Source organism: Haliaeetus leucocephalus, unplaced genomic scaffold (genome assembly GCF_000737465.1).
Source record: "Haliaeetus leucocephalus isolate CR32 unplaced genomic scaffold, Haliaeetus_leucocephalus-4.0 Scaffold536, whole genome shotgun sequence".
Lineage (NCBI taxonomy): Eukaryota > Metazoa > Chordata > Aves > Accipitriformes > Accipitridae > Haliaeetus > Haliaeetus leucocephalus.
In genome coordinates, this window is record NW_010972972.1 from 3,598,777 (window position 1) to 3,616,943 (window position 18,167).

At 41.7% G+C, this 18,167-nt stretch overlaps 1 protein-coding gene across 1 annotated transcript in view; it reads left to right on the forward strand.

The window, feature by feature from the left end:
* TENM4 (teneurin transmembrane protein 4) overlaps positions 1-18,167 on the forward strand; it is a 348,544-nt gene that overhangs the window by 255,613 nt on the left and 74,764 nt on the right. The window contains exons 16-17 of the mRNA XM_010576571.1: positions 11,000-11,119; positions 17,850-18,111. Coding sequence (XP_010574873.1) covers positions 11,000-11,119; positions 17,850-18,111 — 382 coding nt within the window. The remainder of the gene's footprint in view (positions 1-10,999; positions 11,120-17,849; positions 18,112-18,167) is intronic.

Sequence of the window (18,167 nt, forward strand, 5' to 3'; positions counted from 1 at the left end):
CCAGGTCACGGCTGGCTGATTGTCACCCCTGGGGGAACCACAGCACATTTGCATTCCCGTATGGCCTGTGCAGAAGTGGCAGCAGTGTGAAGGAGATGACTGAATATCTGTGCAATGTATTTCCTGGGCTTCAGAAACTCAGCTTAGCTACCCTTTAGAGAGAACAGCAGTGCATATCACCTAATGGATACAAATAAATGAATGCCTCGTGACAGCTAGCCTTTGAGTGAATTTATTATTGAATTACACTCCGGCTTTTTAAGAACAAGCTGAGCTGACAAGCTCTCTCACCACTGCAGAAGAAAAAGAAAGACAATGATAAATTACCCTGATGGATAAAGGTAAAGACCTTGTCTCCTCCAAAATACCAGCAATTATATATTATTCATGTTTGGGAAGAAAAAATAATCATTGCCCATATTGAAATGAGTGTTTATGATGATAAAGCAAGTAGCTAAATTAAATTCTGAATGCACGGAATGTCTTTTCACATCATTTTGATGAACAGATAACAAGTACTCTTCTGCTACTTGATCGTTCTTGTATTGATTTTGAAACCACTTACTCTTGCTGTTTGCTTTGTATTTTTAAGCCATTCTTAGTTGTCCATCACCATAAGGAGCAGCACAATGTGCGGTGGTGTCAAGTTGTTGACTTTCAAGTAGGACACCTGATATATTTGTTCTCTCTTGAGGGACAGTGTCAGAAAATTGCAAGAACAGGCTAAAGTCCTGATCCACGGAGTCTTTTATGTTATGCGTCGGCATAGGATTAAAGCACCTCAGAAAACCATGTGTGGAATTGGCATTTTTTAAAAGAACAGTTGACAAGAAATAAGGTGATTTTTAAGTAGGTGTGGTTTATACCCCTTCTTTTTTGGCACAGGTTGCATGTGTCTACTTGCTGCCAGCAGTATTAACCCATCCCAATTAAATGGGCAGCTACAAATAACCCGCTGAGTTATAAAGACACATCAGAGAGCAGGTTCTGGTATCAGCTGCAGGAGTAGTCCCTTATTGCCCTCAGGTCAGTAGTCTAAGTACAAAAAGTAGTAAGTTTTCATGGTTTAAAATTCTGATCAGAATTAAATTTGCACATTTCTTTTTCCACTACTGAGTGACAAGGTATCTGTAAACATGTCACTCCACCTCTCTGTGTCCCTCCTGGGTGCCAGGCTGTACAACGTACCTTACTGGTCCAGCTGGGGAGGGTTGCACAAGCACTGTTAGATGCTAAGATAGACAGGTGTGCTATAAATGCCTGTGTGCACTATTTTACTATAAATAAATAAATGGATGGTTTTTATTGTCACAGTTAAACTGCATCGATCCCAAGCCCTATCAAAACCAAAATTGTGAGTATTGATCATGGCCAAAGAACAACTGAGAGAATAGGGGAGAATCAAAATGACTTTCAAAACATTTTGGTAGTCCCTCTGGCTCACTTCTGAGAGATTTTGAAGGAGAAATTTGAAACCAAACTAACACAGTACCTCTTCAAACCCTCTCCTTCCCCGTGATATCTTGGTAACCTTGAAGGAAGACATTCAAAGCACCTTCTCTTTTCCTTTCACCCATTTCTTTCCACACCTGGAGGACTGTGGGTTCACCTCAGCAGATCCTCCTGAGGTTCCTTCACAGGGAAACCAAAGTGCTCTGTCTTTTCTGGACTTTTCCCTCGAGAAAAGTGTGATTTTTATACAGCGAAGTAAGAAACGCTTCTTTTCTAGCTGAAGTTAGAAGTCAAAAAACCTGAACTCATCAGGTGTGGCTTGCTGCTGCTGATTTCTCCAGAGACGGCTGGTCCAGCCCATGGCTCTGGCCCGGCTCCAGCAGGACACGGCTCCGCTGGGCTGGCAGCGAAATGCCGCGGGTCGGATGCACCCCCTGAACTGCAGGTACCCCAGCGGCCGTGCAGGAGCTCGTGGAGCACGGCGGCTGCGGGGGTTAGGAGGCTGTGAACGCTGCTTCTGTTGAAGACTCTGTCATAAGGTATTAGACACCACCCAGTGCTCCTGAGAGTGAGCACGCGTGGTACGGCGTGGTACCCACACTGGTGGGAACAGGGTCGTATTTTCCCATATTTTAAACCGAGCTAACACAGCACCTCTTCAAACCCTCTCCTTCCCAGCATTACACTCTTCCAAAGGCATCATTCTGCTTCTGTTGCTTTCTGCTTAAAGGAACTACTTACTAGCTACAAATCATAGCTTTTTGAAATATAGGACAATAATAAGGAATTTTCAAAGACGTAGTGGTTTTCATTTTGGCAATTATTCCTTTTAAGCACAGGAAAGCATACTTTTAAAACTTACCTTTTCAGTGTACAGGGCATATATATATGTATTTTATTTTCAGTGTTTGCCTTTTTCTTTTGATTTTAAATTATATAGTATGGCATTATTTCAGCTTAGAGTGATTTTGAGTTGAGCATGGCATTATTTCCATACAATAAACTAATGCAATATATGCAGCTACTTACTTCCACTTTGTTGAATTTGTACCCACAGGACTCTATGAAAGCAAAGTCCCTATCCATTTTTATGGGCTTTTTTCTATAACATAGATAGTGTAATCATAATGTAATTATATTTGCCTTTCACAAGTGGCAGTAGAAGGAAGTTCTCTGTACAGTCATTAGAGAAACAGGGGTGCAGTTTTTAACAAATATTAAAAAACATCGGATATTTATTGCCAAGCACAAACTCTTGAGTAGGACCATCCTAATGTGATTTCGGCATGCTTCCAGAATCAGGCAAAGCAGCTGATAAAAATGCTGCGCCATCCTGTACCTGGGCTTAAAAGGTCTCAGGTGATACCTGTGTACCTAGGAGCTCTTGGAGTGTGCAGAAAGCAAAACTCAAGCTTTCAAAACTCCCAAGCAGAAAAACAAAACTCCTAATGAGTTAAGTACCTCCCAATTACACAGGTGCTGATGTGCATATTTGGCTTTAGGAGTCAAAACTACGGTGTGGACGCTGATGCATCTCCTGGATCTGGCACATAGATATTTGATTAATATTTATTCAATATTCAAGGTACATTCCTCTGAAAAAAGAGCAGCCCACACGCCCATTGTTTTACATTACTCATTGATGGACATGTCTGACGTGATAACTATGAGCTGAGTCAGTAGCTCCATTCAATATAATAACATCACTAGAACCTCCATCTCCTGTTCAATGGAGAGATTTGATTATTTCATTACTGCGTAAGGCTTCTTCAAATTAAATACTGCTTCACAGTTGTAATGATTCTCGTGTGGGACCCTGGCATGTTCATTCTGCAAAAAGCTGGAGCTTTCTGCCCCAGGCTCTTCGCTGCCTCTCCTCTGCAGGGGTTTGCTGACCCCAGACCAGACTGGAGAGCTTCAGCACCCCGCGGCCAGCTCAGTGCAAAATCTCCTTTCCCATTTTAAATTGCAGGGGAAACTGGTGTGAGATGATCCTGTTGGCTTTGCGCTGATGCAGTGAAGTTCTGCCTTGCCAGATCAGTTCTGGGGCAGTCGCCTCTAGCTGTTGGATGCTAACAGCTGAGTCTAAGTACAGTTTTCAACCACTTCAATATATCAGAAAGAGTCTGTCCTTTGAGTGTGACATTTACATGCTAAATTGGTTAAAACCTCCTACATAAAAAAGCAGTTTTAAAATCCCAATCATAAAATCTTATATATTTTATTGAACGTTTTTTTTCCTAATTCCTTTGAATCATTACAAAGCTATCAGACAGCTTATATGTAGTTAAAGAACTTCCCCTATGATCATCAGAAGGAGACCTCATTTTATAATTAACCTGGAAACAATGTATTTTTCCTTCTGTCCTGATCAGTTTTGCTTTTATGGTGCCTCAAATTCAATGGAAGGAATCGCTTTTATTTTGGGTCCTCTGCAGAGCTGAATATGTGGCCATAGCTTACAAAATAAATACCAGACGTAAAATACTGTAATAATACAGAACTGGTAAGTTCTGCAGACATTTTTTGTGAAGACTTGACATGAATACATTATTCATCTCTGAAAGTTATTGCACCATAAAGTCTTTACCTCTCATAGAAATAATGGTTATAGGATCACTTCTGAAAAATTATGAAATGAGCGTAATTCAGTATTAGGTGGAAAAATTATCTTGCACCTTACGAGCTACTGAACGCTTGACTTGGATTTTACAGACCTAAAAAAATAGGAGTGTGATTCTGTTTCTTTGAGCTTTCATGCAAAGCAAGAGAGTGTTTCTTTGGTTGTGCTGGAGTAAAGGAGAGAATCATCAACTTTTAAAGCATTACTTAGTCAACCACATTGTGAATAAAAGAATTTTTCACTGAAACTTTGCAGTAAAGCACAGCCCAACTTTATTGTGCTTTGCATTTCTATAAAACTCTGTTCTAAAATACTTTCACTTAAATAGTATAGTTGGAGCCAGTTTTATAATTTCAGAGACCAGCACCAGTATCGTATCTTTTCCTCTTTATTTCCTATTTGCTGAGCAGCCTTCCTGTATCCCTTATCCTCCCACCTTCCCATTATAGCTCAACTGAGAAATCTTGGGATGCAAAAATAGTGAGTCAATGAGGCATAGAGACCCAAGATGTTTTGGATGGCAGAAGTGGCATCTCTTTCCAACAGTGGCCAGATTGCTTGGCAGATCAGAGAGGAAGATTGTGCTTTCATAAAGCAAAAAAGGACGCACATCGAGTAGGTGAATAAGGTTCAAATCTTGGGAGAAGTTTTCAAAGCAAGAAAGGCCTGAGTCTTTCAGGAATGGAGCCAACAGGGAATTGTTTTGAGAGCAATGATCATTCCATCATGGGTTTTCTAGAAGTGGTAGGTGGTGCTCAAAAGATATTACATTTTGTTACTAAACTGTCATGAAATAAAGATACCTTCTTTTCTTGTTGGAGGAGCTGCTACTGGCAGTCACTAATATTGCTAAAAAGGTGATGCCAAAGGAGATTTTTAGGAACTACCAGTCTGTAAGTCTTCATGGAGCAGAATGGAGTCAGAGGCATGCAGTGAGGAGCTTGAGAAACTGGACAACAGCCGATCTCAAAAGCAAGCCCTCTCATGGCTACTAAAAATATTAGATGAAGAAGGTCCACTGTTTTGATACTGTCAGGTTAGACCAGATCTAAAGAGACAACAAGAATAAAATCTGCATCTAGAAGTGATATTGTAAATCTTGATTACTAAGTGCTTTCCTCTTGGACTTCAAATACCAACTTCATTAGCCACGTTCGTAAAAGTATCCACGGATTATGTTGCTTTTTCCCTTGTCCTTCTTCAGACGATTTAAGTAATGGGTTTTCACTGAAGCATTTCATTCAGTTGGCTTTACTGTGTGTTTTGTAGAATATCTAAAAGGCTGCAGAAGGCTCCTTGCAAAAGGTTAACAGCTAAGGACCATACCTGCACAACGAATCATCAGCATCTCCTGACACTTCAGTGATGGGACCTTATAAATAGCTTCACTGAGCAGGTTAAACAAACAGACCAGATACTGTTTCTCGCTGCAGACAAGTTAGAATTGACTTTGTTTTATTGAGCCTGGTCAGAGCCCTTATAAACTTTGCTCTTCATCACCCACTCTTTTTCTCCTGGGTCTCCCACTCCATCATCTGCTCAGAAAGTTGAGTGGCAGGATCTGTTGCAAACCATGTCTGTCAGTGCCACTTCAGCAAGTCCCCGTTTGGGCCTTGGTCGAATGTCAGCACGTTTAGTCCTTTGTCAGATTGACACTGGCATTCTGGTGCTCTCCTTATTGGCCAGCTTCTCGGCTGAGCCTAATTAACGATTTATATCCCAGCTGCCCAACATGTGCCAAACCCTTTCAGAAACCCACTTGTGCTATCCATGGTGGTGTGGGGGTCTTTCTGGATGACTACTCTTTAATTTTCATTTTTTCATCTAAATGTGCCTTTCATGTTTAACAAGGAACCCTTCAGCAGGATCTTTTCCATTCTTTTTCCTAACCTTAATTCCTTAATTCAAATGGCAGCTAAGATCAGTAGGTGGATTTCCAATTTAAGGTTTTCCTACAGTTAAACTGAAAGGAAGAAGCCAGACAGGGATTGACTCAGTTCAGGGAAAGACTATTAGGGGTTTTTTTCTGCACGGTTAAGAGGCAAGTGAGCAAGGCTTTTTTTTTTACAGACAGCCTTTGAGGGAAATACTGCCACAAGCAATGAACTTGAAGGTCTGTATGTTCCGCTGTTTCCTCTTCTTCTTTTGTCCTTCATCTGTCAGCTCAGGCATTTTCTCTGCATCCATGTGTTTGATCATGATGCCCTTAGCTTTACCTGGCATTCTACCAATTTTTCTATCTATCCTAGTACTAGACTGCCCTGAGGTTGTTTAACATGAGACAGGTGCATTCAACGCAAAATGGACGAGCTACATTTTGCTTCATCCTGTGTTATTATCAAGCAAAAAGGTCACAGCAGCTAAAGCCATGAGATTGTGTTTGTAACAAATGACTGTATTTATAGGCACTTACCAGCAAGGTGTCTGACCATATCACAGATGAAGTGCCATGAGAATATAAAAATCCCTGTGCAAGTGATTAGCAGATTACTACAATTATCCTTCTGATGTCTCTGTAAGGAGGGTATGTGCCTCGGTTGTTATTTTGCAGGTGGACTACAAAGACATATACAGATTAGCTGACATGACCGGTGTCACACAGAAAGTCTGTAGCAGAGGAAGAAATGGAACTGAGATCACCTAATTTCATTAACAACTCTCTTCCCAATGGGTAACAACTTTGCAGATTTTCACTCTATGGTGCTCTGATGTAGTTTGATCCAAAGCAGAAGGATAAATCCCATATATATATACACACCAATAAAATACAGAAGTGGTAAGTAAGTTCAAAGAGATGAAGAGATTTATAGTGGCAAATTAAAATATTCATTATGGATAACTTAGCTGAGGATGGCTAAGCAGTCATGATAACCATCGCCACACATCTGAAACCTTTAAAGGAGAAGGCACAATGAGTTACGGTGGAAATATTTTGAGGAGCTACGGAAATTCATTGGAGTGAGATTTCCCATGCCACCTATCATCAGTCAAGGAAAGAATATACATTTCTTGCAGCAAAGGGTGGTTTAGGATGCACAGAATTTTCTTTTCCCAATGAAAAATGTTTAACAGAAGCAGTATTTTTGTCTATTTCCCAGTGCCAAGCACAGTGTCAGCAGAAAACATCTATGAATAAGAAGTATTGGAAGGACCAATATCTAAGTTATGACACATGGGATCAGAGTCAGTATTAAAGACAAATCTTTAATGTGCTCCCATAATGTGAAATGCCTTTTGGGGAATTTACTTTTCTGGCTTTTGTTCTAAAGCTGGTTTTGTCTGCTTGAATTTTGTTGACATCCTGTCAAACTTTCTTTATATCCGAGCAATGGGAACGTAAAGTGCACCCCTGTCTGTTTTGCCACTGTGGCCCAGATCTTAACAGGAATACTTAATTTAGTTTTCTAGGGAATAAAGAATGACTTCACAAAGCAATGGTGTAAAATTGTCTGATATGCCATCTGTCATTCTAGATAACATTTCAACAGTGATTTGGTCTTTCAGAGAAGCTTTTATGGACAAATTAAAAAAAAAAGAAAGGAAAAGTCTAATTAAAGAAGAAGAAAAAAGCAGACTGCTTTTGATTGTAAAACAAGAATCCATACAGCCTCATGTAAATTAGTGAAGGAAACAAAACAAACCAAAAAGCTAGAAAACAGAGGCAACACGTGGAATCTGTTAATAATTCAATGGGAAGATGAGACTCCAGCTATGAGAAATTCAATTTTGTTCAACTGTGGAAAACACTCTGAACTAGCAGGCCTAGACTGATGGAATAAATCTCTTCTATTAACATGAGAGATAATTTTATGTAAATTTATTGAGAGACCTTCTAGCGGAGCTGAGCGTCTTAGCAGTACCACTTAACTTGTTTGTAGTGTAATTGCATTTAGACCAAGGTCTTCTGAAGGAAATGGCTGACTAAATTAGCATTAACCAGGTTCCTGGGGGGCTCGGCGCGTTGTGGGTAGTCGATCTTGCCTCCAGAAAGGACATGTTGACCCTAGAGAAGCCAGCTGCTTCCAACGCACTGTATTAACTGTTTTGTCCCAAGTGGGGCAAATTTTGACACCCAGGGAAGAAGATTTGAGACTCTAATCAGGCAGAGCCTGGGCTTTGGTTTTTCTCCAGTTTCCATCCCTCCTGCTTTTAACTGAATTCAGATTTGTGCGTGTTGCTCCAGCTTCTTTTTTATCACTGTGGTTTGGGAAAGATGTCCCCTTTGTGGGAACATCTTTCCTTATAGCATGTAAATAAAGCTATTGTTATAGTCCTCGGGAGGATGGTGGATGCAGCTGGGCTTGCTGACAAGCTGCTTCTCTGAGAAGAGATGCCAGCGTCGTCCGAGTTAGTCGTGCTAACGGAGTAGGATGCAGTGCTGCGAAGCATCGCCGAGAATGGGAACCGAGTCTCTTCCTGGAAGGTGGGAGTTCAAAAGCATTTGTTCCAGCTGCCAAGGCGAGAGGAAACTCTTTGTCCATGTTGTGCTGGTGCTTGTTATTGTAGAAATAGTTGTCAGTGATATGTAATGGACCAGATGCTTGCTGATATAAAGCACATCCCCCCATTAACATGAGCTGAGGATCTAGGCTTGCAATATTACTTACAAGTTTGCAACTGCTTGGACATGTGTTTTGTGTAGGACAGCAGGAGGGACATCTGCAACATGTTGTATTTTTTCCTTTGCTTGCTTTTAACTCTTGGAAGGAAAAAACAACAGGTGGAAATGTTCTTTTTGGGTTCGCAAAAATGTATGATCTTGTCTCTCAAGTATTTTAAAACATTTGGAGTCCCAGCGTTGGTTTGAATATGCTGTCAGTAATTCAGAATACCAAGTCCCTCATGCTCAGGTCTCAGTCTTCAAGCAACAGCCTGTAGTGATTCCTTGCCTTTCACAAAATGTGCAGCCACTTGATGAGAAGCTGAGAGAAGAGAGAAGACAGTTTCAGACCCTTCCTCAGGTCTCTCTAAAGGACGGGCGAGGACATGGGGCCAGGTGGAGGGGATCATGGAAAAATCTCAGAAGAGAAGGCCCAGCTTCTGCACTTAGCTCAGACGTGATCAAACACATTCACTTTGTGCAAAAATTGCACTACACTTGGTGACCTGTTGACTTCAGTGGGGTTATTCCAAGCATTGACATTTTTCCAAGCACTGATATTTTTCCAAGCATATTCCATGGCATTGTGATCCTTTGAGTTATGCTTTGCCTGTGTGTTAGAGAGTGATGTGCATAATACTGTACTGGAATATTATTTTAAATTTGTTGTATATGGGAAGCTGAGTTAGGGCCTTCAATGGGAGAAGCAATAGAAGTATTAAGAATATTGTTAGCTCCAAGATGGGTCCAAGTCTTTTCCTATATGACTCCTAACAAGTCAGTGATGATATGTCAGAGAAAACTCAGTAACAGAAAATTCATTTCCGTGATCTCATTTTCCTGTGGCCTGTTCCAAAATTGCATATGAATCCAGTCACATTATAGATTGCCAACACATTCTGGTAATGCTTAGAGAATTTTTGTTAATAGTGGAGCTCTCCATTTAGATCAGTAGGAGTTTTGTTCAAGACTCCCTGGCAAATGGTCTGGTTTCTGTACTGTAGAATATACAAATACTGCAGCCCTTATTAAACAGAAGTTATACATTATCATCTCCTTGCATTATACAGGATCAGATTTTTAGGTGGACTATAAGAAGATAACTTGATCTTTCCCTGATAATTCATGTTTTTGAAATCACCTTTACAAAACTTTGCAGATATCATCCTTTGCCTCAGTGAACCGGTAAAGTGACATTTCTCAGTTGAGGTGGGTAGATAGCAAGTGCAGCTGGGGTGATTTACTCTAGCTGAGATCTGGTCCTGCACCTGTAGAAACATTGGCTTTCAATCATTGGCTCTCCAGCAGGACAGCAGTTAGGAAAATCACTCACTGGGTCCCTTTAGCACACTGACACCACAATTTGCTGTTGCTGCTCAGAAAAATAGTTATCTTCAGCCAAAAATTGGGTTCAGACACTCTCAGAGACATGGGATGCTTTGTCTTTACAGGAAGCTCCTAAGGTAGCAATGTAGTAATGACTTAGAGCTCTGGAAACAGACTTTGGAATAAGAACCTAGAAAATCTGTCTTTGGTTTTACTGCAGATTTTCTGACTGACCTTGGACAACTGAAAATCACTCTGTGCTTTATTTCCTCTCTCTGTAAAATACCTTTCTTGCAGTATTAATGTTTGTAAAGATCCTTGAAATCCTTAGATAAAAGAGCACATTAGAGAGGATAGAGTAATTGGAATAGATGTAGCCTATAAAACAGTGCAATCCACCAAACTTTGAAAGAAAAGGATGGGAAGAAAAAGCCTGTCCTGTTAGCGTGCTCAGTTCCCCAAGCAGTTTGTAGGGAAGCTATCTGAACCTAGCAAATTATCTGTCATGGTTTTCCCAAGCGTGGAAGAAATGGGCCATCAAGCCTTGGTCAGGGTGCTTCTGTGGCTGTTGTGCCTTAAATATGTCCATGCAGTGCTTGGTAGGTTTCTGTTCTCTTTGATTTTAAAATGTGCTTTGCCTTTAATGAGGGCAATATTGTCAAGACACTGTGAGACTTAGTTGGTTATTGTAAATTCCAATGCGATGTTGTGAATCCTACAGAAGTCCATAGTTATTGAAGTATATGCTGCAGCACTTGCTCTTCCAGAGTAGGATAAAGGTAAACCTCATTTTAGTTATCAAATGTTCTTACACAATTCCTGTGAAAGTCTTCAAGAGCAGCATCCCATCATCAAGACACACAGCATGGCCCCCAGCTTTCCAGGACATCAGGGCCTGGGCTTTCTAACCCGTAGGAATTCTGAGCCACAGAAGTAGAGGAAAAACCTGAATTTGTCAAAAGACTTACTATTTCTTATCATTTTTCTCCTTCTTGCAGACACGCATGTGTGATTCGAGGCCAGGTGATGACAGCAGATGGGACCCCTCTAGTTGGAGTGAACATCAGCTTTGTCAACAATCCTCTTTTTGGATACACAATCAGCAGACAAGATGGCAGGTAGGATGTCTTTATAGGATTTAGAGTGTTCAAGCAGCCGTTACAGCATTATTACCACCAATACTAGAGAGAAACTCCTTCCAAGAGCACGTTTAATGATGCATTTTGAAGATGTTGATGCATTATTGTTAGTTGTTATGGGGCTACATCTGACTGGTGACTGGTCGCCAGTGGTGTTCCTCAGGGTTCAATTCTGGGGCCAGGTCTGTTCAATATATTTATCAACGATCTGGGTGCAGGAGTTGAATGCACCATTAGCAAGTCTGCTGATGATATCAAACTGGGAGGTGCTGTTGACTCTCTTGAGGGACAAGAGGCCTTGCAGAGGGATCTAGATAGATTGGAGCATTGGGCTAGGATTAATGGGATGAAATTTAACAAGTCCAAATGCCGGATTCTGCACCTGGGATGAAGTAGCACTGAGCACAAGTATAAATTGGGAGAGGAGTGGCTGGAGAGCAGCCCTGCAGAAAGGGATCTGGGGGTGCTGGCCGCAGCAGGGTCAACACGAGTCAGCTGTGTGTGTCCTGGCAGCCAAGAGGGCAAACCCCATCCTGGGGTGCATCGAACACAGCACAACCAGCCGGTCAAAAGAGGGGATTATCCCGCTGCATTCAGCGTTGGTGCGGCCTCACCTGGAGTACTGTCTGCAGTTCTGGGCCCCACAGCTGAAGAAGGATGTGAAGGTCCTTGAAGGTGACCAGAGGAAGGCAACAAAGCTGGTGAAAGGGCTAAAGGCATGTCCTGTGAGGAACGGCTAAGGGCTTTGGGTTTGTCTAGTTTGGAGAAAAGGAGGCTGAGGGGCGACCTCATTGCTCTCTACAGCTCCCTGAGGAGGGGACGTCGAGAGGGAGGTGCTGAGCTCTTCTCCCTGGTGTCCAGTGATAGGATGTGTGGGAATGGCTCAAAGCTGCATCAGGAAGGTTTAGACTGGATATTAGGAAGCATTTCTTTACTGAGAGGGTGGTCAAACCCTGGAACAGGCTTCCTGGAGAGGTGGTCGATGCCCCAAGCCTGTCAGTGTTTAAGAGGCATTTGGACAATGCCCTTAATAACATGCTTGAACTTTTGGTCAGCCCTGAAGTGGTCAGGCAGTTGGACTAGGTGATTGTTGTAGGTCCCTCCCAACTGAAATAGTCTATTCTATTCTATTCTGTTCTATTCTTATTTTTATTATTTAGTATTATTAATTTTGTGATATCACCTAGAACCTTTAGCCAACAATTGGACAATGCAGTGCCCATGCACGTAAAGAAAAGATGCCTTCTGCTCCCAACAGCTCTATTCTTGCTAATTCATGTTGAAATGATTAGGAAGAAGTCATTAAGATTGTGGTTGTATCGGAGGCAAGTGCTTAAAATCTGAGCAATCACGCTCAACCAAAACAAAAGCATTGCAAATTGGGAAAGTCTTTCAGCTTATCTTTTGTCTGTCAGTGCTAATGGCTCCCTTTCTTTTAAGAACAAAAATGAAACGTTCCAGCTGCACATGCTCTATGTATTGACTACTAACCGCTAGCACTTGGGAGAGGATTTATAGAATTTAGCGCTTCTCCAATCCACAACTTTCATTAAAGGTTTGACTTGGCCAGAGAAGCTGATAGAATTAGAATGAAAGAGAGGAACATGTGCTAGCAACCTGTGCTTAATGTCACCTTATTGATGCTCAGGGGAGTTTGCACCTACTGTAACACTGATGGTGACTAGGAGACTTTCCGAGTGATGCTCCACCTCTTGAATGACGTGACAATAAAATCCAGGTAATAAAGAGGCATCCCAGGAAAACTAGTGGTCTCCTTTGGAAAAGGATACCTCTGGAGCTGGTGCCTCTGTATTGTCCGAAGCTTAGGCATTACTGCAAATAGGAGAAGGTCTTGAACATTTATGCTATGAGTATCTCTGTCAACCTTACTGAACCTCCTTTGAGTGAAAGTGAGATCCAAACTGCACTCTCAAGATCAGATTGCTGTGTATAGACCAGCACAAAACCTGTGTCTATTAGAACAGATAAATATGCCTGCAAAATTCCTGGACAATAATGCCTGCCATAATCTTTTTTTCATCTGTTTCCTTGTCATATATACAATACCCAACTACCGTGTGTAGTCTTTCATTTAGATTACAAGTACTTTGAGGAAGGGACCATCTCTTAATTGCACTGTACCTAGCAGAGAGGGGCTTTATCTTAAATTTCACCTCTAGACAGCAAACATACCAGTAAGCCAAACAGGGACAGAGCATGGAGATGGGCGCTGCTATCCGAGCTCCAGACATTTGTAATGTTTGAGTAACTCTTTCTTTCCAGTTCTTGGATGGTGAAAGGCAAATCCCCCCTGCTATAATCCTACTTCTACTGGCAGTTCAAGCTAGGGATGTCCTTCCCAACCTCCAGCTGAGCAGGGGACTCAGGGCAGAAAGCAATGCAGCTGGAGCATCAGTATGCTCCACCAATCTTCGGTGGACTGCCGGTTCCTCAGGGCCGGCTGCCAGCCTCCAGAAGTTAAATTAGTTTCAAGGAGCTCAGTGCTGCAGTTTGCTGACTCAGCCCCTGACAGATACTCAGCTCCAAATGATAAAAATGACAGAGATCTGCTGTCTCAGAGCAGGGAATCTGTGACCAAGTGGGATTCATCCTGAAGCTGGGACTTCTGTCAGCAGCGGCTGGTGGTCAGTGTAATCCCAGGCTGCGTGGTGTCAGCTCTTCTGATTTCTTCACCTTCCTCTCAAACCAATCTGCTTCTGCAGAAGCCTTGTGCACGTCTGGTGCACGACCAACATTTAACATTGCCTTCCAAAATTGGCTGAGGCATACATGCAGATATTTTCTCAAATGAACGGGCACAGCAGTGCATCTGTGTACTCCGGAGGTAATAAATGGACAAATGAAAGCCCTTCTCTTAAAGAACACCAAAATCCAGTGGTGAGGTCTTCTAAAAATTACCTTGAAGTACTTAAGAGCATTCAGACTAAAATTGTCAGGGCAGAAAATGATGTCAGCCATCCCTTATTTCTAATCCTAGTCGCGCTGCTGATTTAGCGGGTAGCATTAGATGCATCTCTTAACCTTCCTAGACCAGCCAACAAGCCTGTGAAAGGGAGATAACATTTACTTGCCTTCCTTACTGATTGTTGTAGCATTTATTAAACACTATTTGTAAAGCACTTTCAAAATTGTGTAAAGAATTATTGCTATTACATGTTCTATTATGTGTTTTGATGCTTTTCAGTAATTTTCTGCATAGAGCATGACTCTCTTCTCATCAGCTTTTTCACAATGCAGTGTTCATGTGATTGAGTCACTTTGTTTTAAGAAGTTGATGCTCTTCAGCAAGAAGTAGTTTCTCCTGAACTACAGTAGCAGACTGCATGCATTCCCATTTCATAGCAGTGCACAGTTATATGGGGTCATCTGGACCATCTTCAGTGTCATTCTGATTTGGAGGAAAAATGGGAGCGCACATGCAAGCAGTTACCTTGTTCCAGGGGTTATGAGATAACTGCATAAAACTCACTGGCTTTATTATTTGGCATATTCACCATAGGAATATCTATTCTTGAAAACGTGCATTGAGTTGCCTTAAATTGATTTAGCAAATCAGTTTACTGATAGCAGGGCAATAACTGTGGTTTTAAAGTAAGGGAGTTTAAAGACAGAATTGCATCAGTTTAGCTAGATTGGTTCCTAAGCTGATTTTGTTGCTTCAGGTTTGCTTTTTTGGGGGGGAGGCAGGGGTTGGCACGACCAAGTTTCAAAATGAGTATCATAAGTAAAATTTCAGTTTTAGAATTACAGTGAACTGATTTTTTCAGCCCTGTAAGTGGATTCGCTATATTCCAGGTCTCTGCAAGTAGGTTTCACTCCTATTACGGTACTCAGGTACAGCCTCTAATAGGGAAATCCTGATCCTGTTTAAGTCACATTGCTTAGTCTGAGCAAAACTTTGATAACTTCAAGGCTTGCATGTGTTTTTAGCCTAATTATTGGGGGACAGACTTTTTTCAGATAACAGGGCATGGAGATAAAATGACAACTCTCAAACCACTCTGTTGTATGCATTTCTCTGTAAAGCAAAGTTAATAGATGGATCAAAGTATCAGTACTGGTTGATAAACCACATTTTTAAATAAAGCTTTAAGTTTCACTCAACTGGCAGTTTATAAAGGCTGCAAGTCCTCAGTATCCCATGGTTGTAGGCACGGTGTTAATAAACCAGCAGGAAAGTCTCGAGACTTTTTTGGTATTGTGTACCTGCCATCACATTCAGCAACTTTGGCATGGCTCTCTCAGAAACACCAAGTAGATGAACTTTCAGAGCAAAGAGATGAGAAAAGGTTACACTTTTCTGTGGGTTTTGTTGTGGTTTTTTTTTTGGAGCCTGCTTTGTGGATAAACAGAGAATTTTATCCTTTGGCCTGTCTCTCCAGAGTCTTTTAAGAAAAACAGAACAATATGACTATACAATAAGTAAGATTTTTTTCAGAGTGATAAAAAAGACATCAGAGATCAGCAGCAAAACCAGAAATAAAATTACCTCGTTCCTTCAATCCCAAGACGGTTTTGCTCTTGTTAAATTTAATTTCACTGAGGGAAGCTGGGAGGAAGGTGTTTTCAGTTTGGGTTTTTCTGTTTGGTTTTAGTTTTAGCTTTTGTTCAGTTCATCAAGGTAACTTCAAAGCTGCACCCTGTGACTCTGGGAAAACCAGCTCATGAGCAACAGCGCCTGCTAAAAAATACTGCCTATCTCTGTTTTCACAGCTGCTGGAGCCTGACATGGAGGTGGTGCTTTCCCTTCTGCATCTTGCTTTGGGGATGCAGGAGAGGCAAGGATGTTTCCTCCCAGCAGGTTACCGTCCCTGACCCAGGCTCAATGAAGCCAAGAACCGCTCACAAAGGAGTGAAACAGAAGTGTTTCCGAATAAAAACTCTTCCCACTTGCCTAAAATCTTGTTGAGCATCATTTGTAATGTTTGCTTCTTTCCTCCCGTTGCCCCTTTCAGTGCCCAGATTCATGCAGAGCAAGCTTCTCCTTCCTAGCTAAAGGGCTTGCCAAATGCTAATTGACTGTTAAAAATGTTCTCATCAAAGCACAAATGCTGCGGAGCTTTGCTGGCAAGAACGAGCAAGTCACTCGTCAGGCTGTTGCAAGCCAAGCTCCATAGGTCTGGGAAGCTGATGCCCCCACTTGAGTGGTAGAATAAACATGTCTTTAGCTTTTTAAAATGCTTTCCACTCCCTCCCATGGACTCAGTTTAATCCTGAAGAACTTTGTTTTCATAATTATATTTACTAAATGGCACCTCAGTCTATTGGCCATAAAAAAACCCAGAAGGTTCTCCTGAATGACTGCTTGCCAAAGAGCTTTTTTTAGAAATAGTTCATACCCATTGTTGCTCCTCTGGGATTTTTGCAGCCAATCTGAAAGCCTCATAATTAATTTAAAAAATAATTTTAAATACTTTTTTTCAGCTTCTTTCTTGCCTTGTAATTACAAAGTGCATCAAATCTGGCTTTGGGCTGTCAGAGTGCTTTCAGAACCTAGTTCTCATGCACAGAGAAGTACTTAAGCATGTGGCTTTTAAGCACATGAGCAGCTCCGTTGAAGCCAGCGAGCCTATTCACATGCTTAAAGTCTGTGTGAGACTGCCATACACTAGCACCAAGCATCGAAAGTCAGAAGCAGGGATGAGAAAACTTTCTTTGCCTGAAACACTCGTTTGGCATCGCAACTGAACAGATACTGAGAAAAAACAAAGAAGCAAAAATGAGAGGTCTTCAAATTGTGTCAAAAACCCTTCCTTTTCCAGTTAACACCTTTTTTTTTCAGTCTGTACATAGTAGATACATCCTGTGGTGCTGCATAAAATCTCCATCTCTGACAAGATGTGAAGTTTAAACACAAAACTAAGAAAAACAAAACTAAGAAAAAACCCCAAAACCCTATCGCAACATCTTTACCTCCAGGGGACAAATATTTTCCTTACCAAGGTAACATCCTTTCACACAACTCCGGAGGGCTATCTGTTAGCCTGACATAATATTATCCAACACTAACACAGGCAGAAAAGCCGCTTGGCTGGAGGTAGCATAGGGTGAAGTTGCAGACCAGAAGTAGTAAGTTATCTGCCCTGTTCTAAATGATTAAGAGTCAAAAAAGACTATGATGTGCTGAGTGCTGTGGTACAGAGACTGCCTGCAAGGCGTTCATTTCTTCCCTGAGCCTAGTACACTACGCTCAGTCCACGACTGGGCTCCATATGTTCTCTGGGTTGCATTAGGTGTTAGTCAGGTTAGCAGTGATGCCAAGACAGTTTATATGGTGGTGTGTCAGAGAAACCGCTCTCCAGATAGTTTATTTCACCATGTGAATTGATCCAATTTGTGACTGCGTTTGGATGATAAATACTTATTAAAAAAAAAAAAAGAAAATTAGTATGTATGGTCAAACACCACTAGAAAAGCACTAACAAAGATAAACATTTGTCTCAAAAAAAAGGGATAAGTATGTTTTTAATATACATGAGGACAACATGCAAAGAAGCTGAGTTCGTACTCCTGCCTCTGCCACTTGCTCTTACTCAGCTAAAGCCTCTTGGGGCTGTAGGTTTTAGGCTTGTAAAACGTGGCTGATGAAATTTCTTGCAATTATTTTTCTGGGGGTCCTTGCTAGGGAATTGTTACAAACAGACACGGTGGTGCTTGCACTAACTTCATATTCCATCTCTTAAAACAGCTTTGATCTCGTTACCATTGGTGGGATCTCCATTATCCTGCACTTTGAGCGGGCTCCCTTCATCACCCAGGAGCACACACTCTGGCTGCCATGGGATCGCTTCTTCGTGATGGAAACCATAGTCATGCGGCATGAAGAGAATGAAATCCCAAGCTGTGACCTCAGTAACTTCGCCCGGCCCAACCCTGTGGTCTCTCCATCTCCGCTGACAGCTTTTGCAAGTTCCTGCTCAGAGAAAGGTCCTATTGTTCCTGAAATCCAGGTATGAACCATCTGAGCCGAGGAGAAAATAATCCACCTCCTTTCTGTGCTTCCTTT